The sequence below is a fragment of the Oreochromis niloticus genome, linkage group LG6 (genome assembly GCF_001858045.2).
Source record: "Oreochromis niloticus isolate F11D_XX linkage group LG6, O_niloticus_UMD_NMBU, whole genome shotgun sequence".
NCBI classification, from domain to species: Eukaryota; Metazoa; Chordata; class Actinopteri; order Cichliformes; family Cichlidae; genus Oreochromis; species Oreochromis niloticus.
This window is the reverse complement of record NC_031971.2, coordinates 16,867,284-16,887,100: the sequence shown is the minus strand read 5'-3', so window position 1 is coordinate 16,887,100 and position 19,817 is coordinate 16,867,284. Positions and strand designations below refer to the sequence as shown.

General features: G+C 40.8%; 1 protein-coding gene across 4 annotated transcripts in view; it reads right to left on the bottom strand.

The window, feature by feature from the left end:
* Nucleotides 1–19,817, bottom strand: part of inpp4b (inositol polyphosphate-4-phosphatase type II B) — a 172,934-nt gene that overhangs the window by 128,210 nt on the left and 24,907 nt on the right. For 2 of the 4 annotated variants that reach the window (XM_019360005.2, XM_019360003.2), the window contains exons 3-4: nt 17,723–17,841; nt 8,084–8,200 (exon numbers count right to left, since the gene is read on the bottom strand). In XM_019360005.2, coding sequence (XP_019215550.1) covers nt 8,084–8,200; nt 17,723–17,841 — 236 coding nt within the window. Of the gene's footprint in view, nt 1–8,083; nt 8,201–14,350; nt 14,495–16,882; nt 16,931–17,722; nt 17,842–19,817 lie in introns of those variants that run through there. The other 2 variants (XM_019360007.2, XM_019360006.2) reach the window with 2 other exon arrangements.

The window sequence follows — 19,817 nt, the reverse complement described above, 5'->3', positions numbered from 1 at the left end:
TGTATTAGCTGTCTAGGAATTTACACCTCTGAAAATGGGGGACTAATTACTTGGACAAACAAAGATCATTTTAAATATAAGCATTTTTTCATAACTGGATGAAAATCCTTTGCAGTCAATGGATGCACTGTGGAGGCCACCTTCTCCCCTCCATGGTCCAGTTCTGATGCCCCAGCGTTGGTGCTTTGGTGGTGAATAGGGGTCAACATGTGCACACTCACTGGTCTGTATGAAGCTCCATATGCAACAAACTGTGATGCACTGTGTATTCTGATATCATCAGACCCAGCTTTAACTTTTTTCTGCAATCAGAGCTACAGTAACTCGTTTGTTGGATCAACCTTTGTTCCCCATCAATGAGCCTGGCCCCCCTGTGACCCTGTCGCTGGTTCACCACTCTTCCTTCCTTCCTACTTTTCATAGATACTGACCACTGCAGACTGGGAACACCCCACAAAAGCTGCAGTTTTTTGGGTTCTCTTCTAGCACAACAACTCTGAGGAAAAAATGTTCACTTGCTCCCTAATATATCCCACCCACTAACAGACGCCATGATGAAGAGATCATCAGTGTTATTCCCTTCATCTGTCAGTGGTCATAGTGTAGTCTCTCATTCTATACATATATATATATATATATATATATATATATAAACCCTATATGAAAAGGTTTAAGGCAGTATGATTTTTATTCTTGACTTGAGATAGCTATCTAGTATAATCGCAAGAGTACTAGCAGTTTAAGGGTTTGAACTCTGTCATTTTTAAATTGTGCAGAACGTGAACCGAGACTCCTCTAATTCGATTTCAGCAACAAAAAACACATTTCACAAAACATTTTGAAGGTGTTTCCCCCCTCAGGGAAATGTTGGGAAATCACTGGGACTTTGGGACTCCTCTCATACAACCTCTATCCAATTTCCTTAGTAAGAGTGTGTGTTTGTGTGTGCGTGTGTGTTTGTGTGTGTGTGTGGCAAACGGACCCGCAGTCTGAGATAAAGCTTTGACTGGTTCTTTCTCCATTGGCCTCCGAATCAAACATCTTGCTCTATGCTTTAAGTGCATATGGTGTGAGTGTGCATGTGTTCATCTGGCTCTTTCTGGCGGCCAGAGGAAGAAATGGGAATTATAGCAGCACAGTAAAAAAAAACAAAAACCCTCTCCTTGTGTTTTATTGGATTGAATACATTTTATGGCTGCTTTATGGAAATGACCAGGCATGCTCCATTTCCTGTTTTACTCAAATGAAGCCTTTTGTTTGTCGCACCATGGTTCACATCACAAAAACCAATCAAAATTCCTCACCATGGTCAGTTACAGGAATGCAAACTGAAAACATGCATTACACATCCATTCCAGACTGCAGAGAGCAAAGGCAGGATAAATGAGGCTGTGATTAGACAGAAGAGCTCTTCCAGACGCAGCTGTCCTGTCCTTTTATACCACAAGAACACTTGGTAATAGGTTTGCACTGACAACAAACACAGGTTTGTCATTAGCAGACTGTCTTTGAGCCTCTTCACCGAGGTAAGTGAGCACAAATGTGATGCACCCAATACACACAAATAATCTCATTTACTTCATTCATATTCTTTGAACTTTCTTCATCTTGCTTCTCTCAGATGAGCCTTGCTCGGGTTTTTATTGAACTTTGAAAATGGTACTGAGATTTAACCCAAGAGCCCAAAACTCTTCATCTGACCATATCTTTCATTTCAATCCCATCACCAGTGAAACCTGCATATATAGTACCGTGCAAAAGTCTTTAATCACCCGTCATATCTTTATCTTTATTTTGCTCTGAAAACAGGTAATACAAAATACAGCATTTAAGGCAAATGCAACACCTTTGTTCTTCAACACAGCCTGAACTCTCTTAGGCAACTTTTCTGCTGATTTATTTAAGCAGTCTCCAGGAATAGTTCAGCAGGCCTCTTGAAGATCATTCAAAGCTCCTCTTTGGGTGTTGGCTGCCTTTTGGTCTGTTTTTTACTAAGGTGATCGCACACTGCTTCAGTAATGTTGAGGTCCGGGCTCTGGGGAGGTCAATCCATGTACGAGTGTCGTTCTATTCATGTGTGCTTTTAACACATTGTAGTCTATTTGTATTTGCAGTATCTTTGGGATCATTGCTTAAAAATGAAGCTGTTGCCAATCAGATGCTATAATTTATAATTCCATCAATTCTGACAAGATTCCCAACACCTTTGGCTGAAAAGCCTCAAACATGACAGAGCCTCCACTGTGTTCTACAGATGTCTCCAGATACATACTGAGATTAATTTGAACCAAAAATTTCAAATCTGGATTCATCACTTCATAACACCTGCTGTCAGTGAGTTTCAGTGGCGTTCTTGTGTAATGTGGCATACCTCAGCCTTTTCTTCCTGTTTCCCTTTCCTAAAGAATGGCTCCTTGACAGCCATCCTTCCACTGACACCATTTCTGATAAGTCTTCAGTAAACAGACGATGGATCAACTGAAGGGCCAGATGCATGTATCATGTCCAGTGTCAGGTCTTTGGTGGAACTTTTTCCTGTTTTTTTTTTTAAGACGTGACTTTCAGATACTGCAGATAGTTCCTTTGGGCCTGCACATCTTCTTTATTCCTCCACTCATCCAGATTCTTTTTTTTTTTTTTAACGGACACACAAGATACATTTTCAGCAATGGGATTCGCTTTGCTGGTGCTGGAATACCATTTTATACCTCAAAATGTGTTATCTTTGGGATGTTTTTTTAATATTTTGATTCAAATCAAAGATCAAAATTAGTTGAACTGGTTCTTTGCTAATTGTCCGTTATGTGTAGACGAAACAGACATAACGGGGTCACCCACTAATTCATCCGTTGAGTGAGTTGACTTTTTTATGCTTAGATGAAAATGGCCAGGGATAAGGACTGGACCTTCAAAATCCCTGGAGAACTATTGCTCAAGATTCCTTTAAAAAATTACAAGATTCAGGCTCAGGTTATTTATCTGCATCCGCAGCATTGGCTAATCCATCCTACATGGACATTTTCAGTACAGAGACAAGCATAATACAAAATACTGGTAAGTGAATAATCATAGAGAATTCATGCAGCATTATGTAGGATAGCAAAGCTATAATTTATTTATCTGAGTCATGGCGGCTGGAATAAAGCTTTTGCTTTTATACTTTTTAAAAAAAATTATGTTGTTCTGCACTTTGGGATCAAAAACCTGAAGCCAGAAAATCTCATTGCTTGGAAGCAAAATATAAAGAAATAAGTGTTGAATCAAGACCTTTGCACACTACTGTAAATATGCTTGAAACTAAGCAGGAAGAAAAGAAATACTCTGCTGCTCTGTATTCAGAATGCAATTATCATTTTGTGCCTTGTACCATGACAGCAGTGGTGTTTTTTTTTTCTTATCTCTCATTTAAACAACATAAAAGAAAAGAAACAACACGGTAGTTCTGTTCATAATATGCTTAATATTTAGCTGAGCAAATAATAAAATCACTTTCAGTGGAGTTTTCCTTGTAAAGCACAACTTTTTTTTCAGTCACAAAGCACATTTCTTCATTCAGTGATGAGAATGTGAGATGAAAGGCAGAATTTATTCCACCTGGGAGCCATTCAAAGTGAAGTTGCACTCAAAGAAAGGGCTAGCCTGTCATTCTTTGACAACTAGGCTCAAGGGTGGGATCATTTACACCTGGGTGATATCAGATCCGCTTTTACTCCATCTCACACCTCCACTCCCTCACTTATCATTTTCTCATCCCTGTGTGCATTCTCAAATATTCATGACCACGAAGCCAGTGTCATCTTACAATATCTAAATGAGAAGCCCAAGGCGCAGGTAAAACCATCCTACTATGAAATTCTTAGGTCTTCTACGAATGTTAAAGCAGTCGTCTATAAACCTCGCTCCATCAGTTTCCTTCGCCCATCTTCACCATTTCCACCATTTATTTCCACTTCAACATTCTTATGGTAGGTACGGTAATAGGTGACATGCCATATAACACAAAACTGCAGATGTGCTACATTTCTACTGCATCTATTCTGTTTTGGGTTTTTTGTGTTCCACTGCAGTGAATCAGCTGGTGGCACAACATCTGCTATCAAAGCTGAAAGTGATATGTAAAACTTTTGACAGCCGATTTGTAAAACACACACACAAACACAGCAAATTGCCCCAGTGCTCGCTCTTGCAAAGGGGCAAAAAAAAAAAAAAAAAAAGCAACATTAAATGACTGAGCCTTGACTGAGTGATTCTCGATCTGCCACTTAAGCAACTAGGGGCTGACGCATTGTGCCAGCTCATGTTCAGGGTCACGCCTGTGTCAACTAAAGCCTCTCTAATGAGACCCAGACAAGCGCGCTGTGCCCAGCCGAGCGGAGCCGGAAATCTAAGCGCGAGAGCTTTGGTACCAGGAAGAAAAAAAGAAAAGGAAGATCTATTGCAGGGGCACTATGCAAGGCATTGTTTTAATGGTCACATATTTTTTTAAAGCAGTCTGCGTAAGGTATAAGGGCTCTGCTGTGTGTGTGTGTGTTTATTTAGTGGAATGAGAGAGTGAAGCATATAAAAATATGCTAAATAGGATCTGTCTATAAGGCTGTTTTTTAAGCATAAAGCTCTAAAAGCAAAGCTTGAGTGAAATGTCGTGTGCTTTATCAGTGATACTTTTGACAGTCTGACAGGAGCTATTGAGAAATATCACTCACAGAGACAGAGTGAAGGACGGACCAGAAGACAGACACTAAAAATCCCTAAATACTGAAGCACTTAATAAAATCAAATATTTTGTCCACTACTTGTGCATCAAAGGCCCCTTGACTGACACCTACCTTGAACAATATCTCTTTTTTCTCCAAGGCTTTCTTAAAATAATATATAAAGGCAGTAAATATTTTACCAACATCAGTAATGTATCTTAATATGGTAGTCATTACCATGTCTATCGTTTAAGATATTTCTTAAAAACTCCCAACAGTAACACAAGCATAAAAACTACCCACAGGGAGTTTCTGTAACAGGCAAATGGCTCTGCTAACAGATCCACTAGCTAATGCCATTACACAGAAATCCAAGTAAATGGTGTGACACATTTAGGTTAAAGTTAAACCTTCAGTTCAAACTGTTTAAAACTCTTTGATTATTTTATATCACGGGGCAAGAGACAGTTAGAGACAGCAGAGCATGCTTTAAACTTCATATATGGGTCTTTTAGCCTGAAATTTAATGATGCAGAACACACAAAAATTAAAATATGCACACTTTTTATACTGTTATCCATATGCTACAATTTTATCTGCACACTGAAGGTGTCCTAGGTTAAATTTGACCTGTTAGAATTGATTTCAGACCCATCAAATAAAGCAAAATTGTGCTTTTATAGAAACTTTAAACTGCTAAACTGCACATCTCATGTCTGTGTGTGTTTTTTAAGTGGCAGCGGTGACGCGGGATCTTGACAACATCACAAGAACTGTCTGTGTTTCCCCCAACAGATGCTCAGGTTCCTGCAGAGTGTTGCTCTTTGAAGAACCATGGAGTAATCCTGAAGCAGTGAAATGGTAAAACAGCGTAGGAGTGATCATAAAGGGAACAGAGGTTGTAGTGTGCCTTGATGCAGACAAGAGATCTGCACCTGCAATGTACTTAAATAAAATTAAACAAATCATAAATTATTCTAATTTCTAGAGAAGTTATAAAGAGCTATTGTGAGCTAATTTAGGCTAACCTAAATGAGAGTTAACTGAGATTAAAACACATCGTAAGAGGGGTTATGGGGGACATAACTTCATAAAAGCACCTGCTCTACCATTTCAGTGAGTGTGGGAAACATGTGCAAGTCCCACACGCAAGGTTTCTAACCAATGCGTTGAATCCACATACTAGTTTCCAATAAGCATTTATTTCATTCTTTTGAGGATTTTTTTTAGCAGTGAGGACAGTGTTTAACAGTTGTAATGGTCATACATGGTTTTGCATGAAATCCTAGAAGTTGCAGAATGTTCTGTTATGTTATGTAGAACATATAGAAAAAAGGGAAAAGCCCTAGATCTGCAATAGACTGGTGACCTGTCCAATGTTGACCAGAACACCTGTGATAGGCTCCAGCTCCTCTGCACCCTTCATCGGATAAGAAAATAAATGGATGGACAAAGTGCGGTTAAACCCTGCACCTGTTTTCCTAACTGTTCCAGTTAAGGGTCGTGGGGGAGTTAGAGCTTAATGAAGTGAGAACTATCCATTGCAGTATTTTGTGGTTAACTGTCACTGCTTTTCTTAAACAAGCCAGCTTTATGTCCAATCAGCATTCACACATTACTCATAGTGTTGGCGCCACAGGGCTGTACTGTTGTTTTTTTTGGAGGACTGCATGCAAGTGCGTTTGCATAGCCTCTGCATAGGTTGAATTCCCATAATCCCTCTCTCTGTGTAACCAGACTCCTACGCAAAGCAACAGCAACGCAGGATCTTAAATCCCACATTACAACCATTGAGGGAAAAATTAATTCAACTTTTGCAGGAGAATGCCAGGACAGCACTTCATGACCTGAGAGGTCGGGTTTTGCAATGACCCAAAGCTAACAAATAAATCAATATTAAAACGAGTGAAACAAACAATAACTTGTTTTGGAACAGACCGCGTCAGAGTCCTGACCTTAAGCTGTCTGAGATGCTTTGGCATGATCTGAAGAAGGCTGTTTGATCACAAAAAAACCAGAAATGTTAATCAGTTGACATTATTTCATGAGATCAAGAACAATCAAAATTCCTCCTCAACGTAACTCCAGTTTCATATGGGGCAGCTGTGGCTCTGGAGGAAGAGTGGGGTCACCCACTAATTGGACGGTTGGTGGTTTAACCTCCAGCTCCTCTAGTCTGTTAGTCAATATGTCCTTAGGCAAAATACTAAACAGATGCATTCATCAGTGTGTAAGAGTGAGGCTGACAGATTAAAAAAGTTCTGTTCGAGTGTGTGTATGAGTGAGTGAAGGTATTTTTAGTGTTAAGTGCTTTGAGTAGTGAATAAGTTTAGAAGAGGTCATTGTTCCTGACGGTACTAAACTCAAGGGTTTACATGGTTTTTCCAGCCTACATTGCTCGTGATGACACAGAGCTTTAATAACACAAAAGTAGAGCTTTTAGAGTTTTTGTTTATCTATAATTTTGTCTCGGTTGTTGGTTCCAAGGGTTTGGCAACAAGAAGTGGAAGCCACAGGTGGAAAAACACATTGTTGTTTCACGCCAAGACAAGTACCAGATTGCTAAAATAGGTCATTTCAAGCTAGCTACAGGCTGCGTGCATCCACACAGTAAGTGTAAAAAAAACTGGGCCCAATGTGTCTGCGCACCAGAGCAAACACAGCTCCGGTGCGCAGACACTCTGGGACTGTGTTTGCGCTACTGCTGGCCTTGTGCCAACACGAAATCAGAGGCCTTAATGTAAGACGTTTGCAAATAGTAACCACCGCTATACTGAAGTCCTAACTCATCATAAAGCTCATGAATGTTTCATAGTAAGTTATGCCAAATTAAGATCTTGGCACGCAGGGTTGAGTGGGGTGGCTGATTGAGATCAAACGTCGGCGCACACTGAAGAGCCTGTTATAAAGTCTGTTTTAAACGTCTAAATCAGAGGGCCCGGCCCATTCAGGATTCTATGTCTGGCTCTCTTTTCCATTCCCACTGATGTGCCGGTTGGTTTTCCCGTGGGATCAGTGCCATGCACGGATGCTCACTGAAGGCTTCACAACCTTTTCCTTCAAAACTCGAGGCAAAAAGTTTTGGTCTGAGACTGATTGGAACGATACAGCCGTGATTCGGTCCTGTAAATCAGCACGCAACACTTTGCACCTCCGAATAAGCAGGATAAATTTAAACATAATGAGATTCTGAAACCGCATTTCTTTTAATGATCATCCCCCTGTATAGTTTAAAGCTCGGTACAGCAAAACCTACACTCGAGAGATGTGTTCAAAGCCAGTTGTGAGCACGCTGTCATCGTTACAGCTCCCCGTTTCTCACCCACTGGATTTTTAGCATGCACATATGCGACGCACACACACATGCAGAGCAAAAAGTGTTTACTCACTGATTCCTGGGTCTTGTCCTTTGCATCATACACGCTTAGCTTGACTAGCGTCTCTGGGCTAGCAGGATACTCTGAAGGGAAGGTCACCCCCGTCAGAAACAGTGGGTCTTTGTTCGCCTGGCAAGAGAGAGGGACAACACAGGAATATGGTGAGATACAGTGTGTGTACACACATGTGCGATATCCACATTTGCACTGCAACACAGATGTACGTGAAAAAGCAGGAAGCTGAAGAGGGGGGAAAAAAGGAAGAGGACTCTTTCTTTTTTTTTTGCTGGGTAAATGAGCCAGCAGCTGAGCTCAGTCTGCCCTCTTCCTCCTCCTGGCATTTCTCTCCATTCCTCTCGCCTCTCCTGGGCACAAAAAAAGCAGAAGATAGAGCTCTCCCTAGTGGGTCTACCTGGAGGTGTGGCATAAATACAGTCTGCCAACTGAGGCTGCAGATCAGGAGCAACAAATGTTGACAGGTAAGCTGGTGCAGTGGCAAGCAAGCAATAGGATTAAAGCAAACACAGCAGACAGTGTTGGGCTTTCAAACACCAGAAGGCAGCATGGCATTAGCCAGTATTTGCTCACAACCTCCCTCAAATCGCAAGACCCAGTCACCACCTTTAACTTCTGTTGTGCTCGTCTTGAGACTTTTCTTTCATTTCCACACCTGCTAACAAGGGTTCTGAGCGCTATTTGCTTTAACATCAAAACCTTTCTAGAAACAAGACGCGACGAAACGAGCCAAGCGGCAGACAAGCAGTGTCATGAAATAAGACGAGCCTACGTGCTGGGATCTGCAAGATATGATTTATTCAACAACATTTTTGAAAAAGGGAAATTGGTGATATTTTCTGACAGCGTCATGGTGATATGCCTTTGCTTCCGTGATGTATCAAAACAAAGGAAATCATTGTTATATACAAAAAAACTGTCCTTAAGGGACCTTTAGGCATATTTTAAACTGTTATAAAAGTTTTGTGTGCAAGACGATCAATAGGATGAGCTTTCAGTGTTTAATTCTCTACGTTTTGTGATCGATTCAGCGATCCTTGCCTTGTCTATCCCTGCTCTTCCTTTATCTTCCTGGAAATTTCTGGGACTCTGAGCTACATGTGACTGGCAGGGGGTAGCTGGCCCCACCAAAATGCTGCGGGTTTATTGTAATATTATAGCTGCCTTGCTTCGCTCCTCTTTGCTCTTTTCTCCTTCCTTCACGCCTATCAGTCGCAGCAGGGGGTGAGCGCCCTCCCTCGCTGAGCCTGGTTCAGCTGGAGGTATCTTCCTCTTAGTATCTTCCTCTTCACTTTTGCCTGCGACGGCTGTTAGGGAATGGTTGAATCGCTGTTTTTCTTTGTCCTTTCCTTACAATACGAAATGCCTACTGCTGTGAATTTGTGCCATGAAAATAAAATTAAACTGGTGATCTGTCTAGGGTGTGCCTATGACAGCTGGGATAGGCTCCAGCCCTTGGTGACCTTAAAGTGGAATAAAATGGTGTCATGGTTCCTGAGTCTCGGACCCAGCGTTTGGAGTTTTCGTTGGCTTGTGGGGATTTATGTTCTACTGCTTTATTGTTTATTGTTTATAACGTCATTTCATATTCCCCCAGGCTTTTCAGTCTCTTTGTCATTTATGTCTTTAGTTGGTGATAAGTCTTTCTGTATTTCTGCATCAAGTTCATACGTTTGAATCATTGTCCCTGCTGTGTCTTTCACCTTGCCCTGTGTCATGTTGTCCCTCTCAGCGGTGTCTTCCCCTTGGTTCCTGTACCTGTAAACGTGTGGATTCCTTGGTTTGTGCTTTACCTTTCGGATTACTTTTGGACTTTCGTTATTTTTGTATAATCATCGTTAGAAGCTTGCTTTCTCTTCTCCTCCTGTGCTGTGAGTCCTACGTCTGGGTCTGAAACCTGCCTGCCACAAAGTAAAATCCTGACGGATGGATAAGCTGTGGCATCTGCAGTTACCCACATTTTTATTGATTTTTCTTTTTTATGTCTCTGAGGTTCATCAGTAACTTAAGATAGACCATGAATCAGGTGACATTTGTGTAACCTCACTTTCTTTCCTCCTCTGATTTGCTGCTTTGTCAGTGGGTCAAAAGTACTGAATGTCATTTGTAGTGAGGCAGCAGCAATATCAGCACGATATTCACCCTGTGTGTGTGAAATGTATTTATACACCTCTCCTCCAATCTGCAGGCATGTGACACTGAGGTAAATAATAGTGGAATCATTGCCTCAGATCTAATTATAGGGGTGTTAAAAGTCACACTCAATAACTACTTTATCTGTACTGATTAGATAAAAAGCCAGAGAATTTAGACTTCGAGTACGAGGCAAGTAGACAAGATAAGACAGTCATTTATAATTTATAGCAATAATGCCTCCGGTCAGTCCTGGCTGATAAAACTTTTAAGGCATCTCTGTAACATTCATTAATTACTTTAAAGTAAATGCCGTACGTGTCAAATGTTTTCAAAAATAAAAGAACTTTTTTTTATTGCAATCTGCAATTAATGCAACTGCAACTAGTGCTGGGCGATATGGAAAAAATATTTATCACGATATGAATTATTTTATATCACGATGACGATATATATCACGATATACCACCCGACCTGTGGTCATCTGGAAAGTATGCAGTCTGTAAACAGCGAGTGGAGAGGGTGCAGTCTTTGTTTTGAGTTACCGTAAAGCATGTCGCAAATCCGGGTGCACGTAAAGCAGCACCATGTCGCAAAACCACAAGACGGAGTTTCTTTGCGAAAAATATCATTTTTTTATACTTTATTTTCTCTTGCATAAAGTTAAGAGTATGTATAGTGAGAAGACAACACTAATATATTTGCCACAGGCTATTTAACCCTTTAAGACCTACCATAGAACCAAGTCCGCCAGAGCTTATCTTTACATTTTACATGCTGTAGTGCCATTTGTGGGAGCATTTCAAGTTGCTATACATCAATACAAGCGTTATAGCCCAAATTTTAATAATATGTATGCATTAAGTCCATAGTAACTACATAAATTGCAAAAAAGTGCAATAAACTAGAAAAAAAATTGAAAATTGTTTTTGTTTTGTTTTTTACATATATTTCTAGTTAGAGAAATTTAAGAGGCTTATCCCTCAAAATTGTAAATACAAAAAAGTTGCACAAAATAGTTTCCAACCACGAGAAATTTATTTTGAGTGTCTTCATAGTTTTATTTTTGAGATGCACTAATTTTTATATACTACAGGAAAAATGAAAATAAATGTTATAATGCAAATTTGCAAAAAAACAGCATGTGCATCAAAATAAACTATTTCCAACAGTGTAATTTGACTTCTAAGCATCCCAGAAACGATACAGAAAAGCATAAAGTCAAACATGACTTTTAAAAACACCAACATAGGCTTTGAAGGTAAAAAAAACTACATTTTCCGCAAAAATGACGTCACTTCCGGTTTCGGACAGGTAATGGCAGACATGCGATAGTTCGCGCTGATTTATATTCCAAAGTAGGAAGTGTTATGAACAGCTGATCGGATCGGCAAAGCGTGTTTCTGGAATATTATGTTTTTGTTGCTGCAAGTCTGGAATATTATGTTTTTGTTGCTGGAAGTGCTTTTTATGCAATTTTTGCAAAGCTATAGGTGGAAGGAAACAGTGACCTCGGGCAAGCTAATGGAATAAGACGTAAGTACAACTCCTACGGTTTCATATGCAAAAAAAATGATTGCGCTACCTTACGTGGTTCCAGCTCTACAGGGATTTAAAAATAGTTAGGCAAAACGGAGCGTGCCTGCTCCGACCGGTTGTAAAGGGTTAATGATATATTTTATGTAATAATTTATAAAATTAGGGTTAGAAACGATAGAAACGATACAAGACAAATGGCACAATAGACACTTTTCTATCGTCCACACGATATATATCGTCATATCGCCCAGCACTAACTGCAACTACTACAAACCTGATTGGCATTCAGAGACCGCAGCCCTCCACTAAAGCCAGTGCTGTATATTAGATTTTTTGTTTTAAAAAAGTGATTCAAATCTTCACACAAAATTTATAGTTGACTTTTAGCTCCCCCCTCCACCACCCCCTGCGTATTCCTGCTGACAAACAGAGCAACACATTTTATTCCCTCCAACTCCAGGAATAAAGCGTATTGTTCCAGGAGCTGAGGGGCTTTCCTGAGAAGTCTCAAGAACTGTTTAACTACTTGCTGTTGTCTATTTGAACCAATTCAAAGAATTCTGTTTACACAGGGGGTTTCCTGTTCCCTTGCACAGCTCTGATGGGCGTCTCTCGAACGCAGCCCTTTGGGACCGTGTGGGGACAGATTGGGGACTGGTAATGAGACTGATACAGACAGACTGGCAGCTATGCGTGAATGTCTGAACACACCCTTAAGTTTGAAAAAAAAAAGCACAGCTTAAAAAATAAGAGTGGGTGGTACAAACTACTGAACTGTTTTGCGCAGCTGTTACATAGTTACAGTGGTTATAGATCGTGCAATGAAAAAAATTCAGCAACTATACGCATGAAAGCAAAAAAGCATCCCAATTAAAAACTGGCCACTTATTCCTTCAAGGTCATCTCCTCGTGGGCTCTGCACCATTTCCAGTGCTTCCACTATTTTTATAAAGAAAACCCGTCCATCACGTCTGACTACTTGCCCTTGCGCATTTGCAATTTTGCAGCAGCTTCCATGCCAGAATGACCCAACCTTCATGTCTAGAATCATTACTTATGAGGAGAGCTGGGGCTGGCTCTGCGACCCAGACGCTAAACAGCAGTCGAAGAGCTCTAGTGTCCAAACTTAGAGGCAGAGCTTCAAGACAGGAGCGTGACCAGTGAACAGTGCTTGTCTTTATTTTTTACACTGAATTTTTCTCCTTGGGTCAGACTGTCGACGCAGCTTTGCCTTGACATCACAGAGCGCTGAAAAGGCTACGACTTTTTGGCTAAACTAGAAGAATCTTTTTAGCTAACTACCCACCCTGTGCTGCCAGATATGCTTCCCTTCAACTGTCCTCTCCCCCAAAATCAAACTGCAGTCGAAGGGTGAGCATTTTGACATTGTGGATGAGATCCAGTGTGTATCGCCGATAGGAGACAGGCACTGCGTGCAGAGGAAGACTTCAAGAGAATAATCCAAATGAAGCAAAATCAGTGGAAGTTGTGAGAAGCCGCACAAGGAGGCAGCTTTGGAGTGGATAGCTCACGAATTGAAATTAGGTTTCTGCTTTTTTTTTTTTTTTTTTGGATCACAGCACGTACCATCAAAATATGATTTCCTGGCAAGCGGATAAATTATAACAGCGATTTATTGCACAGACCTTATTACAAGGAGGTTGGTGGGTGCAAGGCCGCTAGAAGATGAAAGAGTTACTTCAGCACTTTGACATACCACAGATTTATTCAAACAGGCAATATTTCAATAGCAGTTAATTATGTCAGTTTATAGTGTATAGAGAGAGGAAAAAGGAGCAGAGAATGAAGGGTATGACATAAACAAAGGCCCTCAAACCAAGTAATCCAACCACAGGTGTTGTGGTTAAATACTCTGCTGAGATACTTCTGCGGTCTGCCGCGTGTGTTCAGGTGTTGTCATCCATCACCTAAACACGATAGTTTATTATTTCTTCGGAATGAGTTTTTTTAAAAAGTCAACGTCGAATGAATGCCTCATCTGCTTTTCTGTAGCTCAGCTGAGATTGACACATCAGCCGAAGAGCCTTAGACAATCCAGGGTTTTCGGAGCTCGGAGAGCCAGAGTCTGAAGTCTCCCTAAAAACAGCAGTGCGCTTAACACACAAAGACAGAATTATGTGTTTAACTGCACGCTCGCACACACACACACACACACACAGAGGGAACGTGAAAAAAACCACCTCCTCACCACACCACTAACCCCGCTGATCCTTCAGAAATCTACGCTGGGCTGACAGAGGGGAAATAAAACAAGTCTATTGCTTCTGATTTCATGTCTCTAGACGCGGTAATATTAGTCTTGACGCCTGGTGCCATTTTGCCACCCAGCCATGAAGCTGTGTGGTTTGTGTACACCAACGCTCTAAACACACAGCGTGATTGAGCACAGTAGGTACACACGCAGTGGAATCAATGCACTGCTTTGAGCCCAGAGCAAATGGGGATCTTATCTGTACTATACACTGACAAAAAGACAGACTTGACCATTATACTCGAGAACGTGCAGGTACACAGACATAATCCGTTACACCTCCCTCTCTGGCACGCTGAATATGCCTCATTCAGACTTACCAGCATGCTTGGCAGCCTCGGCTGCAGCTGAATCTTCTTAAAGCTGCTGATGGGCTGAGATGAGCTAAAGTGGTAATGCTGTCTCCATTTACACAAAGAAGTGAGCCGGGCTGTCATACAAGTGGTCAACATATGCTATGGGAGACAGCTGCCCCTCTCTTGTCTTTTTGTCAGTTTGGGTTGCAAATCTCTGTGGAATAACCAATTTAGGCCATTAAGAGGGTGTGTGTGTGTGTTTGTGCGCGATTGGGCAGAGGGGGAAGTGCAAGTACTCTGGGTTGAGTTTCCTTGACCATTCATAATTACATATACACAGAGAGACTAGACTTTTGGACTTGTTCCAGGCAGGGGGTTCTTTGCTTGACTAGCCTGACATCAAAGGCTGTTTTATCCCCTGCCTTTGCATGACGTCAAATCCCCTCAAGTACCACCACTTCTGGACCCATTGCCCATGTTTAAGGAAAGGGATTTTCCTACACAGAAGTATTAGGGATTGGCAGAAAATGCAACTCTTTCCATCCCAATTTCTCTCTCTTGTGTCAGGCTCAGCACAGAGAAAGCATGCACATGTGGAAAACAAAGGACTTACAATTTCTACAAAAAGGACATCTTTCTCTGAACATTCAGTAAAATACCAGATGGCATTTGTGTGTGTGTGTGTGTGTGTGTGTGTGTGTGTGTGTGTGTTGGTAGCTTCAAATACAAAGTGACCAAAAACAATTTTTTCAGCATTTAAGCTGTCACTTGTCCCTTTTCTGTTTTACCAACCGCAGGTTAAGCTGCAGTATCCGCACTGAGACATAAACCTGCTTTATGGACATGAAACGGGTCAAGTTAAAATACCATGTCCCGCTTCTGTACTACAATTCCAGTTACAAAAATGTTGGGATGTAAATAAAACAATGCAATCCATTTGAGCCTCTTTTTGTCTTCCTATTGTTTCAGGTTGCAATGTTTTTGTCCTTTTTGTGACTCTCTCTCTTACAGTTATATACAGTGTTGGGAGTAATGAGATACAAAGTCATGCGTTACTGTAAACACATTACATTTTTTCAGCAGTAACTGCATTACAGTTACAAATATGTCATTACTTGTGTTACAAAGGTTCTTCGGTTATCTGCGCACCAAACAAACATGCACTGAAAAAGATGAGAGTGCGACGGTAAAGTGGAAACTGCATGCAGGACAGACAGAAGCCGCATTGTGCCGCTAACACAACTTCGCCTCTTTGCGAGCATCTGCACCAGCATGCTAACGCTAAGCTAGCCAAGAACCCAGAGTAATGTTCCAGCTGAGTGAATGCTGACCCCAGACCATCAGACAGCCTGATCTTCAACAGGTAACAAAAGCAGTGATGAGCAGTGATGTTTCTAACGTAGACTCACTGTGGCGATCGCTTTAAAGTCTTTTTGTGCTGGTTTTAATCTTTGCTTTGTGTTCGTACTTAAAAACTAAAAGAAAAAATCGTATGCGTGTCGTCTTTAGTGTGGGACTGCAGCCTGTAAGTTTATATTGTTAAATGCTAATTATGAGACAATTGGTTTCAGGTCAATTTATGGAGTAACAAGAAAGTAATATAGTGAGTAGTGTAACAAATGACTTCTCTGGCAAGTAATTAAGTAATGTGCTGCATTCTTTTTAAGAAACGTGAGTAATGTAATCCATTACTTTTCTTGAGTAATGATCCCAACAATGGCTCCAAAGAGCTCTTAAAAACACCTGGAATTGTTCTTCTTGTGTTTTGTGACTCCCTGTTCTTACTTCCTCTGAAACATGTGAGTGCTGAGACATAAAGAGTGATCATATAGCTTTCATAAAACAAAGAACATTTTTCCCTTGACCTGAGCGCGATTGACGGGCGGGACCAGAGAGGCTTTGTAGCACCTGGCATGCTCCATCATTTATCTTCTAAATGAAACCTTTCTATCACATACAGCATGATAGCACACATATTACACGAGCAAGACTTCACACAGCCAGCCAGGCCAGGCGCTCGCAAAGCCGACAGCAGCTGTTGAGAGAAGGCATCCTGGGAATGTGACAACAGTGAAAACACAAGTGGCACAAGTGCTGTCTTCAAATAATACACATAGAGTAAGGCTCCCCGGTGCCTGCACGCCTGCACACACACACACACACACACACACACACACACACACACACACAGGTCTGCCTTTGGTCATACAGGTTAATAAACATTTGTTTCTGTATTAAGTGTGAAAGCCTACTGGCAAGAATCCCTTGCTCCATTAAAACTTCAATCAAAGATTATTTCAACGAGACATATTCTCTTCTCAGTTTGGCTTCACCTCTGAGTCCAAATAACACTAATATTGGTTTTCTGATTGATCCGGTTTCTGGGGGAACTGCTAAATACACTGGTTTATGTAACAGAAGAGATGTTCACTTTTATGACACAATCTAGACTAATAAAGTGAATATACGGCACAGCAAATCTACCAGACTCTCTTCTAAGGGTGCAAACCTCTCTTTTAAAACACACTTATTAAATCACAATGAACAGGAACGTACCCTTTTTTTTTGGCGAAGACGAAAGCAGTTCATATCCTCAGATCATACTCCAAATCCTGAACATTACAGCCATGAAATCAAAACTCCAGCAGCCCTCAGAGTGTCTGCAGAGCTGGCTGAGCCAGCATACAGTATCCTACCACATCCTGTCTTTCCACTCACACATGCACAAACACTCATACTCTGCTGCTCCCTTGACTGAGGGGAAAAGCAGTTGAAATCAGTCTTTGAAAGAGACGGTTATGCTAATTTAGCTTTACTGGATTAGGAGGGAAATAGTGTCTCCTTTCTATGCGCCTGGAAACTTTGCCCTCATATGAGGAAGGAGAAGAGAAAAAAAGGACTGTGTGTGTGTGTTGGCCTCTGCACATGTGTATAGGTGGGTGTTCCAAAGTGGGACGGGGGCAGCTGTTGCTGCCCAGAAAACACTCATGTGGCTGCTGTCTCAGCAGCAACACTGTCACAGTGGACGTAAAAGAAGAAGAATTTAAAGAGGTCAAAGAGCTCAAAACACTCTCACTGTTTTACCCACACACAATTAAACCTACAAACGCATACTGTATATGCACTGTAAATGCATGATTGACACACAACACAGTCACTCATGTGAATGTCTGGACTCAGCTGTCACTAGAAATAGAAGGTTAGGGCTCATTGTCTGTTCCAGTTCGGTGAGTCAGATGGAAAAGCAAGGTTGAGAGAAAGGAGGGCAGACAGCGATGGAGAGAATACCAACGGAGACTTGGTGACCCAGAGACACGGCAAAACAACAAACATCATGGGCCGGAGACAAGCAAGAGGATGGCGCGTGCGCATGTGCGTGTGCGTGTGATGCCTTACCTCAACTATCTCTGTGCAGGCATGAGACACGAGGTGCTGCTTGTGGGGATCTATGACAGCCACCTGGACCAAAGCATTGGGCTTCCTGTCTCTGCCTGAGGCCACCAGATCATTACAGGCTACACAGAGGAAGACAGGGAGGAAGGGAGAGCCGACAGGGAGCATAGAGGATGGAGAGAAACAGGAGACGAGAGGATAGAAGGGAGGAGAAGGGGATGAAAGATGAGAGGGGAAGATTTTCCTTTAGGATATAAAGTCAAGTGGCACAAATCACATGACAGTGGGTCAAAACATGACATTAGACTGTAGAGAATAACGGCAATACAAGGCAATGATAATACAATATAAATAAACTATACTGTATTAAAATAAAAATATCATACCGGCAACAAACTATACAAGAAGAGAGGAGAAAAAAGCCAAGGTAGCTTTATAAACATATATTAAAATTCATATGTGAAAGTGTAAAACAACATCACAAAACAACCAAGAACCTACACGTGCTGCATGTTAGGGCTAATTAATTGGGTTTTGGCTTCCAGTGATTCTAAAAACACACACATTACTTAGATTAAACAAATATGTCACATTGGTTATGATAAAGATAACATGATATCTGAAAGCTCAATCAATGTGTTATCATGTTTTTTCATGATCAATTCAATAAATTTCCAAAATACTCTTAAATATGTGTTTTTAAAGACCTTAACCAAGAAGTCTTACTTTATGCCTTGAGATCTCAATCCCCCAAAACAATATAAATTCAGAGAATAAAATGAAGTGTACTGTATGATCAGTGTTTTTCAGTCCTGACCTGACCATTTTCAGAAGAAAGTTTTTTGTTTGTTAAGCTACTTAACACTCACCTATGAGAAAGGACATCTGACTCAAGGAAAGAACCAGTGTTGTGTCTACAGATAAAAGACGACTTTTAAATTATATCTTTAATCTTTAGCAGCGTGTTACAAAAACACTTTCAACTAAAGAAATGGGTACAATCTACAAAAGATAAATTGACATCAATAAATTGTATTTTTGCACCAACAAGGTGAGTCACAAAGATCTATTAGCTGAAATTTGGGCATATCTTGGCATGCTGTGCAGTGTGTCCTAAAATAATTTGAAGAAACTGGACAAGTAGAGGATAAAAGAAGAAGTGGCAGGTCTAAAAAAAACCCCTGAAAACTATATATATAGCAGATGTCTTTCAGTCATCTGAAATGCATGTCCTTAAGACATAGGAAAATAAATCCAGCAAAGACCTGACACAGGACCTGAAAGATTCATTAGGCCCTTCAGGAGATCCGTCTACCGTTCACTGAAGACTCATCAAAAATGCTGTCAGTAGAAGGCTGTCTGTCAAAAAGCCATTCTTAAGGAAGGGAAGCAGGGAGAAAAGCCTGAAGTGTGTCAAATCACAAGATCAAGAATGAAAATCAGTGGAAACAGGTCTTATGGAGTGATGAATCCAAATTTTAAATTTTAAATCGCAAGTCATCAATAAGTATGAAGGAGGTCAGGAGAGCGGTGTCGTTAGCCACGTGCAAACCAGAGTGGAGCCTCTGTTAGGATTTAGGGCTGCATTTCAGCCAATGGTGTTGGGGATCTTGTCAAAATCAATTAAATTATGAACACAGAAAAGTTCTGTCACGTTTTGATCTAACATGCAATAGAAAAACACAACAGTCATGGATTGGCCTCCCCAGAGTCCGGCTACACACAGCCAACATCAGAAGGAGAGCTTTGAATGTCCTTCAAGAAGACTGGAGAGTTATTCCTGACGAAACAAGAAAGTTTTCCTAAGAGAGTTCAGGCTGTGTTGAAGAATAAAGGTGGTCATACCAAACAGAAGAAGAATTTTCAGGTATCTGTACTTTGCTTGAGTAGTTATTTTTTGGGAACTTTTTACTTTTACTTTAAAAAGAACTACTTTTTTTATTTTCCTTTTTTTATTTTCCTTTTTTTATCTTCCTTTTTTTCTCTGCTAGTGTTCCCCGTACCTGATGTAAGCTGGGAACATTTATTAGAATTAAACTTTATTATTATTTTATTATTACATAAATATTAGACAAGGCTCAGTTTTAGAAACGTCTTT